At 37.6% G+C, this 24,794-nt stretch overlaps 1 protein-coding gene across 2 annotated transcripts in view; it reads right to left on the bottom strand.

Moving 5' to 3' along the window:
• Positions 1-21,157: 21,157 nt before the first annotated feature.
• CCDC141 (coiled-coil domain containing 141) overlaps positions 21,158-24,794 on the bottom strand; it is a 182,894-nt gene continuing 179,257 nt past the window's right edge. Inside the window, exon 24 of one of the 2 annotated variants that reach the window (XM_080669118.1) lies at positions 21,158-21,864. In XM_080669118.1, coding sequence (XP_080525244.1) covers positions 21,597-21,864 — 268 coding nt within the window. In that variant the 3' untranslated portion in view covers positions 21,158-21,596. The remainder of the gene's footprint in view (positions 21,865-24,794) is intronic. The other variant, XM_080669119.1, reaches the window with a different exon arrangement.

Genomic DNA, 24,794 nt, shown 5'->3' with positions numbered 1-24,794 from the left:
AAGTCCAAGAATTACTGCAATCTTAAAGAAGAAATAAGCTGGTTTATGGGAGATTGGTATAGGAAACCACAAACCAGATCAGATCCAACCACTAGCAGACGCTGCCTGGAGGTGATATTATTGTCAAAGAATAAGCTTCACACACATTGAAGGGAGCCAATTGGGCTCATTTTATCCAGTAACCACTGCAGGCGGAGGACCTAGGGATTCAGGGCTCTTTCAGGGCCAAAAAATGAGTTTGGGAGCTGAAAAACAGCTTTTGCTCTGAAATATAAAACAGAATCTGCAAAAATGGAAAATAGATGTTTATTGAATGTCTACAAAAGAAGACACGTCAGCTAGCTAACTGCATTTTTGATGGGTATAGTTTAATATGTTTGATATGTTAAGGAGTGGACCCTCCAAAGTAAGAGAGGCTGTGTAGGATAAAAATCTAAAAAATGACCCTGAAGGCAGCTCTACTGTTCAAAAAACAAAGGTAAGCTCTGAAATATTTGTAAGACCCATTGAGACTTAAATCATGATTTACGTTCATTTGGAATTCTGAATATTTTGTGTCTGTTGAAGAGACTTGTCATTTTTATCTCTGTTTCACCCCATTTATTTCACACGTCTAGCCAAATACTGCACCCTATCCCCCACACCTCCTCACCTAATTATAGATAAAAAATCCTTTAGAAGAAAGCCCTCACTGAGAAAGCAAAGTGTGGGGGTGGTGCTGGATCTTCTCTGGAGGCCCTCCACCCACTAGTTACTCCTTTCCATCCCATTCCCTATCTCTGGGAGGCTGATCCCTACAGGGGGCCTCCTTGTCCTCTGGCTTTTGATAAGGCTCAGCTAAGGGAAGTGCTGGCAGGAAAACACCTGGGATATTTATTCCTTTGGCTTCCGCCTTGCCCGGCTCTGGTTTGGCATTGTCTTTCCTCTACTTGTGGCCATGCTCCATCAGGTACTGTCTTTGGATTTTGGTAACTGTTTGTAGCTAGAACTTGGTACTGCTATTCTCAGGTTCTCTGCCATCTCCTGTTAAGTTTCATGAACCTGCCCGCTCCTTGGAGTAGGTAGTCCCTTCTCTAAACTTTTCAGTGAGGCTTTTAAGTTGCATGTGCTTCCTGCCCCGACTATGACCTGACTTATTTGTATGGAGACCCTACTAAAACTCTCAGGTTCAACAAACTTAAGCATTTGCCTTCATTGCTAGGTAATTGTTTCAACTTCCAATAGACTTCTTCCTTATAGGCCGCATGTTATTTTTAACAGAAATTCAGATTCTTTTTCTTTCCAACCCCTGCCCCTTTTCTTATCTCTTACCTTTCTTTTCTTCTCAAGTGATTTATGAGTGTCTTCCATGTACCAAGAACTTTGGGGGATATGGAAAATGTAACATCCTTCACTTAGATGTTGGGAAGACAAGAGACCTATGTAACAGTGCAAGGAGAGACCATGGGAGGTAAGAGCCAGAATGGTTGCTAGAGACACCAAGTGCTCAGGAAACCAGAGATGGACACGAGCAGTGGAGCAAAAGCAGGACTCCTCGTGGAGGATAACCCGGGCTGGTGTTTGCATTTCATTCCACAGAAGAACTGAGGCAATGGGATCTGCATCTTTTAAGCAGTGCTCACTCCTGAGATGAGTGTATTTTGATGCTGTGGAATATTTCAGTGGAAATCATTATGGGGAATAATGTCTTGACCTTGTACATTTTAGTTAATAAATATTATTATAAATTTGTTTTAAAATTATTTTTTAATGTTATTAAAATTCTGCTCAGTATGAAAACAAAGAAAAGAATTGAGGCATTTCAGTGAAAGTACATAAAATATGATAAGAGAAATGAAAATAAGGAATGTGTCAGAGAAAATAGAGACAAAGTAGTAAACTAAAACCATGTCAAGGAATAGCATCAGTTCACAAACCAAGAGGAACACTGTATCTGCTATAGTTGATTTTTAGTTTGGTGATGAGCTACCTAGAAGTTAAAGAAAAAAGTGAGCCATAATTTTCAATATACACAGGAAAGTGGACCAATTCCTCAGGGAAGTGCAATTTTTCTAACACTGAACTTTAATAATGTATCATGTACTACTTTATAGAAGGGGCACCGAGTGATATAAAGAACATAAAGTGTTTTTAAAATATACCTATAGCAGTGGCCTAATTTATATGCTGATATTTTGAGTGGCATTTTTTAACAAAAGTCAAGGGCATAACACTAAAAGGCAATTCACTAAATGCACCTGAATGAGGGGCTAAAGAAATACAGTCCAAGTTTAAAAAGACTTGGAATGGGAGCAGGACTCCAGCCCCTGATCCATGGGCAGAATTTGTAATGTCCCAAAGGTCTTTGGTAACTATCACCTTTCTCAGGTGTTCCTTTGACAGGAATTGAACCTGAAAGCCCTGAGTACTCTGGCTAAGCACCTGGTCTTCTGTTTGATTGACTGAGAAGTGATTAACAGTTTCTTCAAGAGTCTTAAACAAAGTTCCCATTCCCTGTTGTAATGTAAAGGTTTCTACATTTTCTCACTGGCATTAACAACAACAATCACGACCTTACAAGTGATTATATTTTTGTACATAAATCCACTTCCAGTTTGGTAATTATGCTCTTGCATTGTACAATATTGATGTAGAATAGTCCTCAGAGACATTGAATGGATTTTCCCTTTGTAAATAAATGCCTAAGAGGCAAACAAGCACTCTGGGTGGGTCAGCATGAAATGCAAACATTTCTCAGTGTCAGAAACTACTGCTACGGGAGGAGGCTGAGGCACTAGCTACGCATTGTTTTTCTTGAGTCTATGACACTAATGGGCTTTTGAAGATGAAGCCATAGAACAATACAGAAAAGAACGGTTAAGAGTGAATAGTTGGGACTAGCTGTCTCAAGGCAAGGATGAAAAACTTAATTTTTACCTTATACCTGTCTGAAGAGTTTGAATTTTCACCATGAACATGTATCACTATTTTTTTAAATGAATTATTATGGTACCAAATCCAAAACTAGATGTGAAATTAAAAATTTTTTTAATTTATAAAAATTTTTAATAAAATACAAAACAAAGAAACTTGTTCCATGAAAGACACTCCCTTAAGCTACTATTCTGTGGATGAAAGTGACCAAATGCCAAAAAGATCTAAACAAAGGAAATCATACCCAGGCAGGAGAAGTAGGACAGGAAAGAGGCCCAGGATACTGAAGTAATTAGTTATGTTATTTGAGAGCAATAAGCATGTATTATTTTCATAAAGATCAAAACATCCAAACCCTAACAAAAATCAGTTACAACCATCATCCACATAAATCAGACAGTTGGAGAAGGAAATGAGCCTTTCGGAAAAATCTTTCTTTGTTGTTGGTGTGGTATGTGCCTCCCTTGCACTTGACTTTATGTTCTCCAAGCCCTCTGGGACCTCCATTCTGCTGTACACAGACATTCCACATATTGGTCTTCTCACAGTGCTTTTGCCACCTTCCTGCTTTGGCTGAAATGCGGTTCCTCTAGTCTGGAGGATGGTGTTTCCCAGGCAGCCTCAGCTGGTGGAAACTGCTTAGTGTCCACACAGCCAAGGCATGGCTTCCCTTTACCACCTGTAGACATTCACTTTTTTACTCATGAAAAATGTCTGCTCTTACTTTGAAGCTAAGGTTCTTGGCTACCACTTTCTGCTCTTCTCCTGCAGACTTTCAGGGCATCATTCTTCAACATTCACTGAAGATATCAGCATCAGCCCCACTTCAGTAAGCCCTGCTGTTGCCCTGAGGGACCCCAACATCCGAGCATAATAAAGTAGAGGAAAATGATGGACAGCACAGCTTCTGAATCAGACAGACTTTGGATCAAATCTCAGATGTGCTGGTTATTAGCAGAAGGACCCTGGACTAATCATTGAAGCTTAATTTCTTCTTTGTGAAATAGAAATACTTACTCATCATGAGTATTCTTCTTTTCTTTATTTTGCTTTTATTAACTAGATTTTCTAAATGTTCATTTTATTTTTTAATTTTACAACCTGTTTTAGATATATTACCATGTTTTAGGTACATTATCATAATATGTATCCTTGTTTCATAGCACAGTATGTAGTACATGCTCAGTGTGGAAGCTGTTGCTGAAGGTTGTTGGTATTTGCATGGCTTTTCCCCCTCTCAGCCACAAGGTTCCTGTCTTGCAGTTCTTGCATGACATTCATTTCTTCTTTCCCACTCCACACTCTTCCTCTATAGAAATGCTTTGGGTCTTGTCCTCTCCGGGTCTTCTCTATGGAGTTGCTTCTCTTCTAACACCAACAGACACGGGGAAGCTCTATCTCCTGTCACCACCATTACCATGGGCAAAGCCTAACCATAACCATACATATGCATATCTGACCTGACATGTCTTTTGTGAAAGGGAGGAAAAAATAGAGTGGTAGTTCAGATTCACATTAGAAACATCTACCAGATTCACATTAGAAACATCTACCAGTTTTTCCCAGAGAAGTGTGAAAAATCAGCATTTACATCCATGATGAGTACATTTGTATTTATTTCAGCTATTTGGCTCATATTGGATGGTGAGAATGTCAAGGGCATGTCATTTCACAGGACATGATACATAGACACGTGAATAAATAAGGATATGCTTCCAAAGAATGTCACTTCATACTTGCTACTGATTCTAGAAAATTAACACTGTAATGAGGCTTTAAAATGCTGAATGAGAAATGACTGAATAAAGACCTCCATTCACGCTGAGTGGGGTGGGTGTGGGGTAGCAATCTGCTTAAAGGATAACACTGAGGCCAAACCTAGTACTGAACAATGAAAGAAATAGGGTTGCTCTCTGAGAGTTAGACTGCTTCTGGATGGTAGACAGATTTTCAAAGTTACTTTAATGAGACAGAATGGCTTTCAGGCCAGAGTAGAATTCAAGGAAAAGAAAAATGGTTTGAATAAGTCGTGAGCATGCTGTTCAGCTAGAAGTGCAGAAAAGGAGTTACCAAGGCAAGTGTGGCTCCTGGTCCCTTCCTGCATCCTCTGAAAGGCGCAGGCAATGTACCTGAGAGGCCCACACATTCATTGCACCTTCACCACATTGTGAGGAATAAGCACATTGTGCTGTTTGAGCCCAATAGTCATGAATTCAAACTTATCCTTCTAACTCCATGTCACTGAGCAACCTTTGGAAGGATGATTTGGCTTCCCTTCTAGCTTGCTATAAACCATACTAGAAGCCCAGCATGTGAAATCGCGTGGCCCCATCCACCCACACTGGTCTTTGGTCGTTTAGGTGTTAGGGCCACAGGCCTTTTATAATATAGATTCACATTTTAAGCCGTGATTAGTCTTAGCAACATACTGTCATATTAGTGAATGATGACAAAAATAATTTTATTGGTTTTGTTTTATCTTTGATTTGCAGCTTTTCCCCCCTAGTATATAATAAACATAAATAAGTTATATTTAGTTTAATGTTTGTACAAATTTAAGTAATAATGTATTAAAATAATATAACCAAAATCCTTTGGACCTGCAATAATATTTTTTAAATACATTTCTTATTGTTATAGTTTTAATAAACAGTGGCACTGAAAATCTAAGAGATGTCTAAAACTTAATCATTCCATTTTATGCCTAAGAACCATAGTTTGATTAAATTTCCCATTTTTATCATTTAAGAAATTAGTGGTTTCCTTTTCAGAAACATTTTTAAAAACCAATAGACTTTACTTTACTGTAGGTTTGGACTTACAGAATATTGAGCATAAAGTACTAAGATTTCCCATATATTTATTGCCTTCCCCTATACACAATGTTTCCCTTATTATTAATATCTTGCATCAGTGTAGTAAATTTATCACAATTGATAACCCAATATTGATACATTATTATTAACTAAAGTCCATACTTTACACTGGGGTTCACTCTTTGCATTGTAGAGTCTATGGGCTTTGATAAGTGTGTGATGACATGCACCCACCATGACAGTATCTACAATAGTTTCACTGCCTTAAAAGTCCCCCATGTGCCCTAGCTGGTTTGACTCCGTGAATAGAGCGTCGGCCTGTGGACTGAAGGGTTCTGGGTTTGATTCAGGTCAAGGGCACATGCCCAGGTTGCAGGCTTGATCCCCAGTAGGGGGCATACAGGAGGCAGCCAATCAATGATTCTCATCATTGATGTTTCTATCTCTCCCTCTCTTTTCCTCTCTGAAATCAATAAAAATATATTTAAAAAAAATCCCCAGTGCTCTTGTATACATGCATGTAAGCATAACCAATGGACACAGATACTAGGGGAGTGAGGGAATGTGCTGGGGTGTGGCCAGGGAAAGGTTAATGGGGGGAAAAGGAGACATATGTAATACTATATGTAATACTTTAAACCAGTGTTTCTCAACCTTTCTAATGCCGCGACCTTTTAATACAGTTCCTCATGTTGTGGTGACCCCCAACCATAAAATTATTTTCGTTGCTACTTCATAACTGTAATTTTGCTACTGTTATGAATCATAATGTAAATATCTGTGTTTTCCAATGGTCTTAGGTTCTACAGCAGTGGTTCTCAACCTGTGGGTCGTGACCCACAGGTTGAGAAACACTAGCAGGGTCGCCTAAGACCATCGGAAAACACAGATATTTACATTATGATTCATAACAGTAGCAAAATTACAGTTATGAAGTAGCAACGAAAATAATTTTATGGTTGGGGGTCACCACAACATGAGGAACTGTATTAAAGGGTCGAGGCATTAGAAAGGTTGAGAATCACTGCTTTAAACAATAAAGAATTTAAAAAAAAAGAGGAAAAAAAATCCCCAATGCTCTACCTAGTCAACTCTCCCTCCCCTCCCCCAAACTCCTGGCATCACTGTTTGTTTGTTTTTTTAATTGTTTCCATACTTTTGCCTTTTCCAAAACGTCATATAGTTGTAGTCATACAAAGATTAGCTTTGCTCATTTAGCAATATGCATTTGTTTTCTCTGTGACTTTTTGTGGCTTAATAGCTCATTTTTTTTTTTTTTTGTTTTTTGTTTTTGTTACTGAGAAATATTTCATTGTCTGGATATGCTTCAGTTTGTTTATCCATTCACCTACTGAAGGACAGGTTGGTTCACTTCAAGTCTTAGCAGCTATAAATAAGTGGGTGAAAATATCTTTGTGGATATAATTTTCAACTCCTCACCCAAAGGTATGTTAGGTAAGGAGTGTTTATGCCTTGACTGTATATTTAGTTTGGAAGGAATCGGAACCGTCAAACTGTTTTCCAGAGTAGTTGCAATCCCTCCGGCAGTGAATGAGAGAGCCTGTTGCTCCACATCTTCACCAGCATTTGACGTTGTCAGTATTTTAGATTTTAGCCTTTTGCATAGGTGTGAATTCCTGGCCATTTTTGACCAGAATAAAATAGGTACTTCAGTACTTAGAGTGTATACCATAATGAGAGAATTATGGAAAAACAATTTTGGACATGGCTCTTACGTGATGAATGGGCTCACTCTCAAGATAAAAGGACAGTTTTCATATACTGGCCTCCTCAGATGAGATTAAAACCTGGCTTAAGAGAAATCCCAAATGAGAACTTTAGGTTCCTCATGAATATTATACATGTGGATTAGAAATGCCTAATATAGTTATTACTAGAGGCCTGATGCACAGATTTGTGCACCGCTGAGGTCCCTCAGCCTGGCCTGCAGGGATCGGGCAGAAACCAGCTCTCTGACATCTCCCGAGGGGTCCTGGATTGTGAGAGGGCACCGGCCAGGCCGAGGGCCTCAAGTATGCATATAAGATCTTTGGTTAATCTCTCCCCCCTTCTCTCTGAGATTCGTTAGTCTGTTCCATGTTTCCATGCCTGTGGTTTCCGCTCCTGCATTGAGCATCTGCCCCCAGATGGTCAGTGTGCTTCATAGCTACTGGTCAGGGGGCTTGTCACCCGGTCACTTAGGCTTTTATATATATATAGTAATGTGATAGCTCTGAAAGTTAAAAGGCTAATAAAGCATACAATATTCATATGGGCTGTGGATAGTTCTACATTTGAAGATTTATACTTAGAAATATGGTTACCTCCACAAGACACTTAGGAAATACAAGAGAGTTAAGAAAAACAATAGATTCTTCTGAAAATAAAAGGCAAAAACCACATGATGTACTTTCACTTGGAAGTCTTCTTTGAACCAAGTAACAAGTGGTCACTTCTTGGAAGTGGGCAGGTCCAACACTGTCCAGGAATGTTGGAATTTTGTCTGGTACTAAAAAAGAGAAATATTAAATTGCTGATACAAGCCACACATATGGAATATTGAAATGTGTTCATTTTCAGAAGTATTTATAAATGATGCCAATTTTCTTTTTACTGCAATATCTCTAACTCCTAACATCTAGCAGCCACCAATAGTTACCCTTAAAAAAAACTAAAAGCAAAAATAAAAACAAAACCTAAAAAGGTGGCTTTATTTCAAGACTCCTGAATATAGTCATCTTGTTCAATTAATTCTACTTTCCTCACATGTAAGGGGAGAGAACTTGCTCTTAAGCTACCGAATGATGCCATGCACTATGGGGACCTGTCAGAGTAAGGGCTTCCAGAGTGAAAGCCACATTCTCGGAGACTGTACTATAGGCATAAGGTTAGACAGAATTGATATTGATGACATTTAGAACTATGCATGTGGCCTTGGGTTACAAATGTAGCTAGCCTCTTTACCAAAAAATTATATCCTCCACATTTTTTTTCTATCAAAATCCAGGAGAATATATACTTCAATCTGATGAATTTTGTGGGCTTCTATTTGATATATTTGCTTGCACATCATCATTATTATTACACTGTTAAACTAGAACTATTTGGTAATCTACCCATGATAGAAGTAATCCACGTAAGAAAAAAAAAACAGGTAAAGGAAAAGGTTAAATAATATTTCTTTGTGAAGGCTATGTTAATGCAGGATTTTCTTTTCTTTCTTTTTTAAATTTTTAAATCTTTACTGTTGAAAGTATTATATACAGCCCCCCTTCCGCCCGCATTGACCCATGATTTTATTTTCTATAAGTTGCCTGAAACTGGTACTGAGCTTTTTTCTTTACGGCCGGTATTGTGTGGGTGGACAGGTTGATAGCCCTGGTTAGAGCACTACAGTCTTATGAGGTTGCCTGTCCATGAATTTCTTCAAGATTCCACATGCTAAACTTGTCAGAAAGACTTTCTATGTTCTATTATACCACATGCATTTTTTCACTTATTCTACACAAAGAGAATGAGTTGCATTTCTCTAGAGAATGACAAGATCTAAAAGACACTTTCACATTTCTAACAGAGGGATAAATTTTCATCAACTACTATGTGCTATATCCTTAGTTATTTTATCATTTGAGTCATACATAGATTGCCAACAGCATTTCTGCATCGAAGAGCTATGAGGCTGGGCCTGCTGGGGGTTGAATAAAAGTCTGACTGTGCTTGGGTATACCAGGCTTTTAGATGACTCTATTTGGAGGTCTCAGTTATGTTCTTTTCTTCTCTGTTGAATACAGAGAACAAGGAGTGTGCTATTATCAGCAAAGAAAGTTATTTGCCTTCTGCTTCCCAGGAAGTTGTCTTTTAATTTTATTCTAAAACTTGGCAGGCCTGTTGATCATTTGGCCCCCAAATATTAAGTCCTTGGTAATATCATCACCCTATTGTAATGAGAAAACCAAGAATGCACTGTGTAGTTAATATCCCTTAGAGATCAGCGAGAGCTGGAAGTACTTCTAGAGATGGTTTAATTTATACCTTCATTCAGTCAAGGAACATGAGGTCAGAGAATTTAATTGCCTAAATCCTTAGAGCTCTTCTGTAGCAGACGTAGAATTAGAATTTAGGTTTTTAGCTCTTCAAAATAGTGACACTTACCAGGAGTAATACAGAATAGCCCATATTTTTAAAACAAATGCTCATTTCTCTATGATTGCAAAATTAAAACAGGCTCAAATGCATGATATATTTTATAAAATCAGTATCCCACTATGTTTATCCAATTTACAAGAGATTCAAATACCTGTAGGTTCTCAGAACAGCATCAGTAAAGGGGTTGAGTTTTATCTCATCTATTTTATCTCCAAACGATAATTCTAAATTAGACATGTAAAGTCATATCCATCATTGAAAAATAAAATGAAAGTGAACCTTGGTTATAATTCATTCCTTATAATGTATAGAACCAATTTTATATAATTTCACTATCAATGATACTCATTTAAAATGTCAATGTTATTAAAATAGCCATGTGAACTTTGTACTGTATATGGAGTCAAAAATATACTTTAATGATAACATGAACAGCAAAGCTTCCATGGTAGTATCTCTTTACAGCAATGGCAGCAGTGGACGCTAATCATCTTCTAAAAATTAGATGTTACTTTAACTGAAAAACGTTAAGTAAGCACATCATAGCTCAAGTTTTTAAGTCACTTGAAATAGTATGCTTTGGGAACTCATATAGCAAAACTTTCCAAAGGGCATTTAATGTTGGCATTGACTTGTTAGCTACTTATACTCACTGGAGGAGCAAATAACTATGAGTGTAACTGCAAGCAGTTTGTGATTTTTTTCCTCCCCAACAGAGTTCTAAATGCAGAGAATGTCTTTCCCATTCTGAATAAATCTTTGGCACATTTTCAGACAGGCGTTCTAGCCTTTATAACCAACCTGATCTGCCATGGCCTTAAAAGGCTTAGTTGGGCAGCACTGTGGGTTTGGAACATACAAGTTTGTCCTTTTTTTCTGGTATCTATTTTGCAAAGTTCTTAGTGGCATTACCTAAACAACACACAATGTCAAAACTATCTGATTAAACATGTGATGCCTAAACCTGAATTCATTCCAAACAGGACTCTACAGATCTCAGAGTGGTCCATAGCACTCTAATTTCTTTTACTGTTTCTACTGCAGAAATCTGCCAGTCTATCTCAATGCTTCCATGTTGAATTCTTCCATTGTGAATCTTATACATTGGAGCACAGATGTCACCAACATGAAATGATCTATAATAACAAAAGTGTAATATGCTAATTAGACCGGACGTCCTTCCGGATGACCTTCCAGACGAAGTCGTGGTGGCGGGGCCGAGCCCCTTGCACGAATTTCGTGCATCAGGCCTCTAGTTGTATATAAGGCTTGAACGCTTTAAAATTCAAGGTATTATTGAAAACAATGTTTCTCAAAGTTTAGTATGCATAAACAGGATGCTGCTAGGTGATGCTGATGCTCTGGTCTGTTGTAGGAAGGCTGTAAAAGACACACTAAACCAAATATGCAGCTGACTGACAGCATCATATTCTTTAGGATATGCAGTTCTATAGCAGTTGTGAAAAATATTTTCCTCCTCCTTTATATTAATTCTTCCTTTAAAAAAAAAACCAGGTATGTAAGCAGGGGGCTGCCAAGTGTGGACACACGATGAAGAAACGTTCCTCTTTCCTACCAATCTGAAACTTTGCAGGTTGGCTCACTGAGTGGTTTACATGACAGTGTCTACATTCCAACCTGGAGGAAACTTCTCTGAAGCCAGCTTAAGGAGTCCCAGGTGGAAAGGTCATGTGGAGACAGATGAGGATGCCTGGGATGATTTTCTAAAGCGAGTCTTTGTGGGTTTCAGAAGACACCATATGGATATAGATATAGTTGGATGCATTCATATGCAAGTTTGCCAATATAAATGGAGGTGTATGTATCTGTATGTGTTTTTATTCCAAAGCAGAACAATGAAAGGAGGACACAATATTTTTAAAATGAGCACCACAGAGAAGAAAATTAGCACACAATCATAACTGGGTTTGCATTTTCTCTTCAGCACTGATAGTGGTTCCCATCCTCCATATCATTTATCATTTCTTCATGTGGTTCCAGCTATTGTTTGCCATCTTGTCTTCATCAACTATCACCTTGTTGCCTTAGATAATATTTCCTGTTTGTGTCTGACATGGAATTCCATTTCTGTAAATTTCACCAGCACAGTTCCACAAACCTAAAAAATGTTTAATATGACCATTGGGTTCAATTATCTATGCAGTATATGATTAGATACTTAATGCCAGACAAAACAAATAGTTTATCATTTTATCTTTCCTAAATGTTTCCCCAGTAAAACTAAAGGCATGGTGAGTAAGTATAGGGGAGATGAATTCAGTAGTCAGTGCCACATTGAGAAACCAGCATCTTTGACTTTAGAAAACTGGCTTCACTTGCTTTGATTACTGTCCTGTTACAAAACATCTCCATTCTGCAATGGGATGTGAAATAGAAGTATGTTCTCTATCAAACATTAACTACTACCATGCTTTTTCCTCTTGAATTGGAATAATTTATTTAGAGAATTTATTAAGATAATTTGTGAGTCAATATTCATATTAGAAAAAAAATCCCTTATCTGCAAAATGTTGAATGAGATAATCAGATTGAATTTATTGTCTTTACAGGAGTTTAATGTTAAATTACACTTTAAAGGATTCCCAGTAGAACTAAAAAAAGGCAAGTAAACTCTATTGTTTACAGGTACTTAGTAGACATAATATACATTTAATTATTAGCATATGTAAACCATTAATATAAAAGAAATGAGCATACAAAACACTTATTCCTGCATAATCATATATGCTCTAATGACCTTGAGAAATGAAGTCTGTCTTTAAGGACTCATGTTCAGTACTTCATATGAACAATTCAAATACAATAGCCAATAAATTAAAAAACCATCAGCTGCTTCTTGAGCATGACTTATACTATTATTACATTTAAATAAAAGCAACCTCTAGTTCTATTTATAAATAACTGTTTTGGGATTGCTCTATTTGGGGGATTTAAATGGATTTCTATTTGGAGTTGATATATGTATATGCTGTATGTTTATCTGAATAGCATTTCCCCCTTTAATTCAGCTATGTGGGAATCCTGTGTGGAATACACTGGTTCCTAATGATACATTCAAAAACTGGATTCTTGCTGGATGTTTTATCTTGTAGCATGCACATAAACTGTGTATGTGTTATGTAACTGTTAAACTAAGAAAAACCTGTTTCCTCATTAACTCTTGGCCATCGGTTGCTCATGACACTGGTGCCACTAAAATGAGGTGTTTTCTAACCTCATTATATCATGTATCACCTGGGCATTGTACATATTCTCTAACTCATATAGATGTGAACTCATTCTGAGTAGGTACGGACACACACACACACACACACATCACCAAGATAAAAAACTCTTGCCTTGATTTTCATTAATTCAAAATGATTCTAATGACATGTAACATGCAGTGAGACAAAATTGTGATTCATCCCACCACCCACAATTTTTCATATTTAAAGAAACCATATAGATTTTTGTAATTCTGAGGTTGTCTGTGTGATGGCATCAGAGTTAGAGCTCAGAAGAATGGGAGTCATGCCAAGAAAACCTAGAGTTGGCCATGCATATTCTGTGAAGCCTTGGTCACTCTTCACAGTGTTCGTGGTCTATTTTTAATTGTAGTAGAAAATGAATATTTGTGCAATTATATAATATGTATCCATAGGTTTTAATAAAATCTACGATAAGTACTTTGCTTGCACATCCATTAATAAGACCTGGATGGGTCTTAACAATACTCCACTGTTTCTGTGATTATATTTGCAAAGCCTTTTTTATAAAACACAAATACTTGGCTTTTGTGGTGCATCAATTTTCTTTTAAGTGATAAAGTACAACATCATTCTATTTTAGACAAATGACATATGGGACCAAAAATGACCTTTAAGAACATGGATCTGAAGAAAACAGCTATAGTTAAAGTTTACAAAATTAAAACTATTAGTTTCATTGAAAAGTTTCCAATTAAATGTAGGTACCAAAGTAGCCACTTGTATGCTCTTTTAACTGATTAATAGTACAAGATATGGCTTTATGAAACTGATTACTTTTTAAAGTAGAATACAATGGCTGACATATTTTAGTTCTGGGTTCTACCAAGAAATCTTGGAGATATATGGGCAGCAAGAGCCCATCTTGCAGATATGGAAGTACTTAATCTTGAGAGATATTCATTTTTGCATTGCAGCAGAGTGCCAACTAATACATCACCTGGGATTTGATGTCAGAGGCCAAAGGACTTCTTTTCTTCTGTTATTATTGGAGAAGCTCAGCTCTACAATGCTATTGTTACAATGTCTTTCTAATTTTTCCCAGCTATTGATGATGACAATGGCCAGCAAATGATCAAATTTGACTGAAGTTCCACATCAAGTATTCCCTTGCTCTGGTGAGCATTGTCTCCTTCAGATAATTTACCTCTTTCCAACACCCCCTCCCCACCCCAAGTATCACAGGAAGCTGCAAGAAAAATCAAGTGTTAGATGTTGCAACTAGATTAGAAATATCTATGATGTCTATAACTAATTTCCAGAAAAGGGACAAATCCATGTTCCTTGGCCTGTGGAGACGGCTGATTCACTGGGATTTATTTTTTGCCATCCCCGCCTTTCTCCTGGATGCAATTGTTGCAGGCTTCCTGCTTTTGATGAACTTGTTATATTCACTTAGTACTTCCAAGAGTTGTTTTTTTTCTAGTAGATTTGGGAGATTTTCTATATAGAAAATCATCCTACCTGTAAATAAAGATGGTTTTATTTCTTTTTTTCCAATCTGTGCAACTTTCCATTCCTTGCTTGTCTTACTCACTAGCTAGGACTTCCAGTTCGGTGTTGAGTGAGAGACCCTGCTGTCTCCAGGGAAGACTCCTCATGCCTCTTCTTGTTTCTGGTGGTTGCAGTCTCCCATGCCGCGTGGCTCACAGCAGCTGCATGTCACCCACCTCTGCATCCATGGCCACATGGCCCTTCCCTGTGTGTCTCCTGTCTCCATCTCTATCATGCCTTCTTGGAAGAATACGAGTCACTGAATTTAGGGACTACCAGACACCCTGTTCTACCCAGCATAGTCCTCTAATTGGGTGACAAAAATGTCATGCAGACACATGTTATTATGGCCTCTGACTTCCTCTCAGGGGCTCCCCACATACATTTACATTTATTCCCCGCATACACGTGTTTCCTGAATCTGTAGGAAATTCACACTGAGAAGGAGGATGAAACCCAAATTCGACAGTTTCTTCACCCTGATGTTTGCTTATTTTTTGCTTCCTGCCTACATTTCTCAGCACTTAGGGGGACACAGCATGCAGCCCAACTCTTTCTGGTTCCCACAGATCCCATTTCCTTACAAGAATCATCATTAGTTTTTCATTTTTTAAGGTTGGGGGGGGGGAGACATTTTTATTTAATCTGATAACCCTGACCAGGATTTGTTAAATAATTCTACTACTCCCTTAAGAGTGGTAGAAATGAATAAATAGGCATTTAAAAAGGCATTGCCTGGAGCTGCATCAACTTTAATCAAAGGCAGGCCTCTGAGGGTTGGCATGGTGATGGTTGCTAGAGAAGGCTGTGGAGCAAGTGGGCATTTTAGCCTTTTTAATTCTGCCAGGTAACTGCTGTCCTACTGTGTGTCCAACTATTCAGTTTGCCTGTCTGTGTGTGGGTTTGCATAATACTTATTACATAGAAAGGAGACTTTCTAGCATCACTATCATAATATGGGCTAGAGACTATTTGCCATGAGTAAAGTATGTTTCTTTATAGTTCATCTTTTGAATTCTTATCTCTGAAAGATTTTATTAAATGATTTTTAATGCCAGTGTAAGATAAAAATGTCATTTTGAAGTTGTTTGAATCAATAACATTCTTGGAAGAGAACAGCTGTTGAATGACAAAGGGAAGGGTATATTTCACTAGCTATCTCCGGAGCTGGATTTCACAAGTATTGACTTACATGGGTTCTAAATGGGAAAAATAGCCATAGCAGGGAGCCATCCAAATACAGATGGAAAACTTCAAGTTATTAACTATTATTGTTCTGGTTTAAAGAAAAATCAGGTTGGATCAATGTTTTCCAGCTACTCCCATGGTTAAAATATGTTTCAACTTCACCTGTTTTTTTATTGTGCTACAGAGAGGTATATGCTCTCAAACATTCTTGTCTATACAATTCTTTCTGTTCCCTGTCCTTTAATGAAGAGAGGATGTTAATTTTATGGTATAACTAGACGCCTGGTGCACGAAATTCGTGCACGGGGCAGGGGGTGTCCCTCAGCCCAGCCTGCACCCTCTCCAACATGGGACCCCTCGAGGGATGTCCGACTGCCCGTTTAGGCCCGATCCCACCGGGCCTAAATGGGCAGTTGGACATCCCTATCACAATCCAGGACTGCTGGCTCCCAACTGCTCGCCTGCCTGCCTTCCTGATTGCCCCTAACCACTTCTGCCTGCCAGCCTGATCACCCCCTAACCACTCCCCTGCCAGCCTGATTGATGCCTAACTGCTCCCCTGCCAGCCTGTTGCCCCTAACTGCCCTCCCCTGCAGGCCTGGTCACCCCTAACTGCTCTTACCTGCAGGCCTGGGTCCCTCCCAACTGCCTTTCCCTGCAGGCCTGGTCCCTCCCAACTGCCCTCCCTTGCTGGCCATCTTGTGTCCACATGGGGGCAGGATCTTTGACCACATGGGGGCAGCCATCTTGTGTGTTGGAGTGATGGTCAATCTACATATTACTCTTTTATTAGATAGGATAAGAAGGATTTTTTAATCCTCCATTATAAAAGGAGGAAAAATAAATCCTCCTAGTTTAAGGAGTAAATAAAATAAAAATTCTCCTATTTTATAAAAAGGAGGAAATATACATTGAACAAAAGGAAGAGCTACTTGGCCAATCAGACAAGAATCAAAGACTGTTCATCTGGAGGCGTGTCATGCATCCAACCTTCACCACCGATTCTTGGGTGATTCATGATGTGACACACACTCTCACCACACCAGGAGCAGTGATGTGGGGATTCATGGGTAAAGGCCAAATTAGTAGCTTTTTACTTTCCATTTGAGGTTGAACTTATACACACCTGACAACATTCAAATCTCATCTCATGATAAAAGCAGAGAAACTGAATTGTTGCTTTAAGTAGGACACTTTCACTCATGAATGCAAATCTTTTGGCTTTCTGATGTAGCTCAAGATTCTGCTTATATTTAATGGAAAACAATGTATCATGCTTTGGCATTTGCTTTGACAAGCACAATATCAGAGCATATTAGTAGGAAATATTTTATTTTGTTTCAACTAACCTATTTCATGGATACATTTAAAATATTGTAGATAAAACAGGAATGTCAAAAAATGTCCAATAGTGCCCTGGCCTGTGTGGCTCTGGTAAACTGAAAGGTTGTGGGTTCAATTCCTGGTCAGGGCACATACCCAGATTGTGGGTTTGATCCCAGATTGGGCATGTATGGGAGGCAATCTATCCTATCCAATCCATTTCTCTCTCTCTCTCTCTCTCTCTCTCTCTCTCTCTCTCTCTCTCTCTTTCCCTCTCTCTTTCTCTACCCCTTTCTCTCTATATAGAATCAATAAAACCTGTCCTCAGGTGAGGATTGGGGATAAAAAAAGCTTCAGATAGCAATTTCTAGTAAGGAATGGTCATGAATAAAAATAAAGTAGAACAAGGTGCCTTATTATTTTCTTCCTTCATTTGGAATTCAAGTACACATATGAATGAAATACTGGTTTCAGATAAAATCTGTTCACAACCAGATTACTGAGCCCCCGTGACAATAAAACATGGATAATTTGTGGAGTGTTCTAAAGAAGTGTATAACTTCTGGTTTGGGCAGGTAGGACATAGTCACTGAGCGTGGAGACACCACTTTTGCACTGACACCTGAAGATGATTGTGCCTGATTTTATCTGCTTTAACATGTTTGAACAATGGCCCTGGATTTTGCCTCTTCTCTCTGCAGTATTGTTTTGACCACTAGAGCCAGCATCTATCTGGTCTAGCTCAGAGAATCGGGAGGGTTCTTATTTAAGTTTTTTTATGTTAGGTGTTTTATACATTCTTCCTGGCTAGAAGCTGATTATGACTGGGCAATGTTCACAATAAGGAAGAATAATCAGGGAACAAATATATCATTCTCTTTTTACATCCCCCACCCCTCTCTCCAAAAAGAAAAAACAAGCTAAGTTTATCTTTGTTTACCTCTGACAACAATTCAAATCATGTAATATTAGGTGCTGGAAATATAATGATGAACAGGGATGTCAAGATCCTGCTGATAAAGATCTCCTATTCTCGCCAGAGGAGACAGATGCTCGAACATGCAATTCAGATGCTGTGTATTGATGGACATGAGGATGGGCAGCTCTGGTGCTGACAGTGCACATAGCAGGAACATCTGTACTCCACACGATGGGTCAGAAGGCTTCCTGGGGGAAGCGTCTCAAATGGAACTGGAAAAGTAAGCAGCAATTAAGCTACATGTAGATAGGGTAGAATAGAGTATGGGAGTTTGGGGGAGAAAGGACTAGGGAGAAGAAAGAGCATAAAGTTAAATATTGCTTTGTGGGGAGGAGAGGTCAGAAGGGGTGGGAACAGAGGCTGGAAAGGGAGGCCAGGTATGCAAGGGTCTCATATACTACGGGAAGGAATTTAAACTTAAGTGAAGCAGTTAGAAGGTTTCACAGTAGTCTATTTTAAGCCTGTGTCTTAACTATATGTTAACCTTATTGAATGAAATAGCTAACTTTTTCCTGATTTTTCCCCCAACTATTTTAGGTATTATAAAATATGCAGAGGTTCAAATGTAAGGATTTGTACAGTATATTTCTCCTGGAATTCAGTGTGAGAAAAACTTTACAACAAAATGTTTATACATATTTTTATTAGAAAGTCAGAACTGGGAAACTCAGTGATTTTTCTTATAGGAAGATCAACACACACTTCGTGTTGCACTCCTTTAAGGTGTCAAGTACATATTCTCTTTAATCTTTCATCTCATTTTCATTTTCTTGTTGAAAAACTGTTCTGATATTACTAACTGTCCAGAATTTTTTCTAGAAGTAAATGGGCAAAAATCATAATTATATCTTAAAATAGGATCATCATTTGAAGTTCCTATGTTTTCCATTTTAACCAATAATTTCAGTTCATATTTTCATAAGGAGAATTCTTTGATCAAGACAGAAATCCTAGCAAAAAGGAAAATCACGCTTAAGTCTTTGAAATTTAAATACAGCCAATTGGCCCGGCCAATATGGCTCAGTGGTTGAGTGTCGACCTATGAACCAGTAGGTCACAGTTCAACTCTCAGTCAGGGCACATGCTTGGGTTGCAGGCTCCATCCTCAGTGGGGGCCATGCAGGAGGCAACCAATCAATGATTTTCCCTTATCATTGATGTTTCTAACTCTCTCTCCCTCTCCCTTCCTCTCTGAAATCAATAAAAATATATTAAAAATAAATATAACCAATAGCTAAATTATTCTTTACTGCTGTGAGAATTACTAACTAGTCAATTGAGAGCCCAGAAAAATAGGTAGGTAGGTACACAGATACTAGTAGACACAGAGATATACAGAGAGCTATCTGAAATATATCATGAATATGAATATATTTTTCCAACATTTGGACTCTATGTATGTATGTGTAATCATATATGTACAATCTTATATTTATATATACATCAAATATAGCAGGGGCTTTACATACCTTATTTGTTCATACACCATGAATGTATGTATGTCCCACCCTGATCCCCAAAGGATTAATATTAACACGCATGCAACAGGTGAAGCAAATCGGCAAGTCCCCATCCCCTAAATACCACAGATTCAAACAAGCTGACAAAATGGGAAAGGAGATCCCACTAAAGTATCAAGACAGAGATAGAGGGTGGGGCAAGAATTTGTTCCCTGGTCCTGCCTATCTGCTTTGGACATGAATAGATTTCACTCTTTAGTTTCAACATGGGAATAGCAGCTAGGCGAGATATGCAAAATACTTGGAGCTGGACCAAAAGGATAGGAGAGTTAAGAGACCATGTATTTCCTGAGATGCTGTGTATATAAGCTTTTAATAGGTTTATGTCAAAAATTAAAAGGAAATTAAGAGATTTAATATTTTAATTAAACTAAATATGGAGTACAAGAAAACAAATGCAACTTCTTACTCAACCACACACTTTGCATCTTCAGTTAACATTCAGTAACTTTTAAATATCAACTTGAATATATTACATTTAAATATTTTATTATTTGTAGACAGTGGTATAGCAACATGATTAATTCCTTCCCTTCTTCAAAAAAACTATAATGAATTATTCTTTCAACTCAAGATTTTACCCTAGCATGACAAGACTATTTTTAAAATCTAAAAAATAAATGCATCTCTTATTTATGTCTATTTTTAAAGGAGCTAAAATGATGACCCTCTTTTCTAAGTAATATATTTCAGAAAGCCATAAAACATTCTTCAATATCACAGTGATAATTATAAGAAAGAATAGAATTCATCTTATGTAATTTACTACACACTGTTCCCCCGCCCCCAGATCATACTAAATGCATCCTCCTGAATTTAATTTCAAGTCTCTGCAAAGGATATAGTCTTAAGAAATCAGAAAGGAATTAAAGCTCCAATTCATAGAACATTTTCTCATATGTGAACAGTTGGAGATCACATACTAATACCACTTCTTTAATTTAATATTCTGAAGAAACAACATCTGAAAGAGAATTAGTAGACAGGAGGCAGTGTGATAACGAATTACATTAAACAATATAATTACCCTTTGTCTTCATAGCATGCATTTTTTAATTTTATAGATTTTTTTAAGATATGAAATGAAAACTCTCAATTATCCAAGAGGTAGATGATGACCTTATTTTCCAAATGGAAAACTGAGGCACTGATATGCCTTAGCATAGGCTGCAAACATGGTCAGCAGCAGAATCAAAACTAGAAGCAGGCGGAACATGGCTGCCTCACACCTGCCAATGGAATGACAGGAATAACGTTGGTCCCTCCGCATTGCCTGTGTTCCATCTTATTCTATGACAAGCATAGCTTTGGAACCTTGAAACTCCATTTAAAGTTGGAGTTGAACATCTATTCTCCAATGGCAAGCTTGTGAGATCAACATGAGGAACGGTTATTTATGGCAGCATCCTCAGACTCAGGAATGTGGACTATGTTGAAACATAGGATATATTTCAATAAATGAGGTCAAGAAATGAAAAACAAAATTAAAGGACACGTAACGCAATAATGAAAATTACAACTTCGGTTCAATATTTCTATTGTTATTCCACAAAGAGATGAATATGAGTACAATTAAAAATAATTTTTCAAACAATTGGATTTGAAATTTGACTCACATCTCTATGCTATGAGCCTTGATCTGCATGCTCCTAAATTAGGAAGGAACAAACATAGCATAATTTTGCTGTTTTATATTGAACACAACTCTCTCTAGAATACAAAAATGTACACTTATCCAAGGCAAATAATTTTCTAAGCTCCTCAAATAGATTAAAGCACTAAAGAAAACCTGATTATTTCACTGAACAGTGGTATTAGCCAAACAAGCAGTATGGCCGGAAAGGAGATACAGTTGGTGGGGGATGCTTTGTGGGAAATGTAGGAAAATAAACAGCAGTATTGTCCTCTGGGCTTGCGAGAATGACGTCCATGGGTGCCAACGCCACAGTTACTGTCTGAGCAGCCAGTACACGAGCGACACACTAACATAGATGACGCACAGCATGATCCAGTTTATCCTTGTGATTGGCGGCCTGCGGTTACCTGTCACGTGGAGGATGACATTGGAAGAGAGAATGCCACTAGCGTTTTGGGCCCGAGCCACATAGAGACCTGCGTCTGCCCGGCACACCTTCGGAATGAACACCGCATGTCTCGTCTCCTTGTGTGAAACCTGTAAGTGTCCATCTGCAGGCAATTTCTGGCCCTTCTTGTACCTGAAGCAGAGAGTCAGTTTTTAAAATCAGGATCACTGTTCATTCACATCATATCCAATTTCTAAAATCCATCACCACGGCAATGTTTTCTAGTAGGAGCAGGGGCTTTGCAGCTACCACAGATTCCAAAGGGGCTGTGGTAGCTGGTGGCCAGAGAAGTGCCTGATCGGCTCAGACCATGTTTTTAAAAACCAAATTTTTTGACAGCAGTTAACAATTGGAATGTTGCATATGAAAATTTAGATATCCAACTAATCCCAAAAAAGCAGACCATCTGGTCACACTGGGGCTCCATTTGCACATAGCAATTATCTAGAATGGGAAATGGTACCCTCCTGTTCAGCCCCCTCATTCTTTCAGCTGTGATAGAACAGCAGTTTGTGGGTCTGGAACCTGCATTTGAGTGACCCTCATCTGCCCCATTATATTCATCCCATATGATCCACATGAAAATACCAATGTGCTGTGTTAGAGGAAGGTACTTATACAACATTTCCTGGAGAAATGAGTTCATTTAATTAATGAATTAATCTCATTAGAAGAAAATTGTTTTTAATTATAAAAGGCATTTATGCAATTGGATTATTACTATTAATGACATATTTCTAAAAGTTTCCTATGAACATGAGCACTTAGAGGCATATTTTTTATAAAGCAAATAATTTATTTTGTATATTCTAGATTCTTTACTTATCAATACCCACATTTTTCTACACAAGAAGTGATGACAAACCTGAATCGTTTTCTGTTCTCATGGCTTAAGTGATAATTTTTCATTTTTCCAAGTATCCTAAGAATGTATGATAGCTCTCCAATTGTTAATGGAGTAAAATTGCAAATCTGAGGGTAAGATGTTTTCTCACAATAGTCCTTCAGTATTATACTAGGTGTACCAGTTAATAATGTGGATTTTTTCAATAGATGGAGTTACACATATGTTAATATATATGCAATTTGATATGTATGCTATTTGGTTGTATTGACAGCAAGCTTCAAAACTTCATATGTCAAATTTGCTGAAGATAGATATTTTTTACACTTAAAAATGTTGAATTTTCTTGCCAAAAAAAAAGAGCATTTGCGGGAAGTTTTAATTCATTACTTTATTTTGAAGAAAAAGTTAACATATACTTCGGGAAGCTTATGGTGAACATGCTTCATCTCAAGATACTTGTGAACGCTGGTTTAAATGCTTTAAAAGTGATGATTTCGATGTGAAAGACAAAGAACGTCCAGGTCAACTGAAAAAGTTTGAAGACCAACAATTACAAGCATTATTGGATGAAGATGTGTGTCAAACTCAAAAACAATTTCCGATCATTTACAACAATGGGAAAGATTTTAAAGGAAGGAAAATGGGTGCAACATCAACTGAACGAAAGACAAATGGAGAACCAAAAAGTCATCAGTAAAATGTTTCTTCAATGGCATGAAAGAAAGTCTTTTTTGCATCGAATTGTGACTGGCGATGAAAAGTGGATTTATATTGAGAATCCCAAATGCACAAAATCATGGGTTGATCCAGGTCAACCAACAACATCGACTGCAAGGCCAAATCGCTTCGGAAAGAAGACAATGCTCTGCATTTGGTGGGATCAGGAAGGTGTGGTGTATTATGAGCTTCTAAAACCAGGTGAAATAGTTAATACTGATTGCTACTGACAACAAATAATCAATTTGAACCATGCTTTGATTGTAAAACGAACAGAATGGGCCAGAAGAAATGGCAAAGTAATTTTGCTTCATGATAACGCACCATCACATACTTCAAAACCAGTTAAAGACACGTTAAAAGATCTTGCCTGGGAAGTATTAACCCACCCACCGTATTCACCAGACCTTACTCCTTCAGATTAACACTTGTTCTGATCAATGGCACACGCACTTTCTGAGCAACACTTCAAAACATACGAAGAAGTGGAAAATTGGGTCTCTGAATGGTTTGCCTCAAAACAAGAAAAGTTCTATTGGGATGGTATCCACAAATTACCTGAAAGATGGGGGAAATCTGTAGCTAGTGATGGACATTACTTTGAATAAAGCACTTTTGATGTTTCTCTTGAAATTATCTTGTCTTCTTTGATTACAAAATCCGCCATTATTAACTGGTACACCTAGTAGTTGCAATAGTTCTTCAAAAATATGTACTAACCAAGTTATTTGTTATGTGGACAAAAATAAGAAACACTTCAGACAACATTTTTCTTTGGGGTAAACTGATATTTAATGATGAATTAAATATCTTTTAAATTCATAAATATGAAATTCCTGTTCTGTAAAAAACCATGCAATTGTAAAAACAACAAAATAAAACAAAAAGCATAAATGCTGCACTGTAGCACAAGTGCAATTTCTTTTAATAATCCAAGAAACCAAAGTTTTCTCATAAATTCTTTAGATAACCAACTCACACTTCAAGTACCACCAGTGGGCACACACAATTACTGACACTGATCACTTAATATCGATTTAAACATTATGATAAATAAATGCTGTTTTAGTTATCATAGTTTAGAAACATGAACTCGTGCCCACAAATTTAAAACTTTGTCCTCAAATAAATCTGCTTAAGGTTGAAAATTTTCTAAAATGTTTAAAAGTAACCCAAGTATTGAGAAAGTTAAGAACTGCTTTCATAGCAACAGTATGTGATTCCAAACCTGTATTCTGCAGTTTACTCCTATTAAAACAAATAGGCTAAAAATAATAATGTCTCCAGAGTGAAATCATATTGTTTACAGCTCAGTTATTGCACCACCTTTCAAAAATGGGTTTATTGCCCGTCACTGCAAGTAACTGTGAAAGAAATATTTTTATTCCACATCTCACACTGAAGAAATGTATAAAAAGAAATCTTAGTGAAACTAACAAGGACTGCAAAAGTGACATGAGTGACTGCTGGGAAGAGAAAGAAGTTGAGATAGGCAAAT

This window comes from Plecotus auritus (genome assembly GCF_963455305.1).
Source record: "Plecotus auritus genome assembly, chromosome: 5".
NCBI classification, from domain to species: Eukaryota; Metazoa; Chordata; class Mammalia; order Chiroptera; family Vespertilionidae; genus Plecotus; species Plecotus auritus.
The sequence above is the reverse complement of the archived record's forward strand: the minus strand, read 5'-3'. Positions and strand labels throughout refer to the sequence as shown.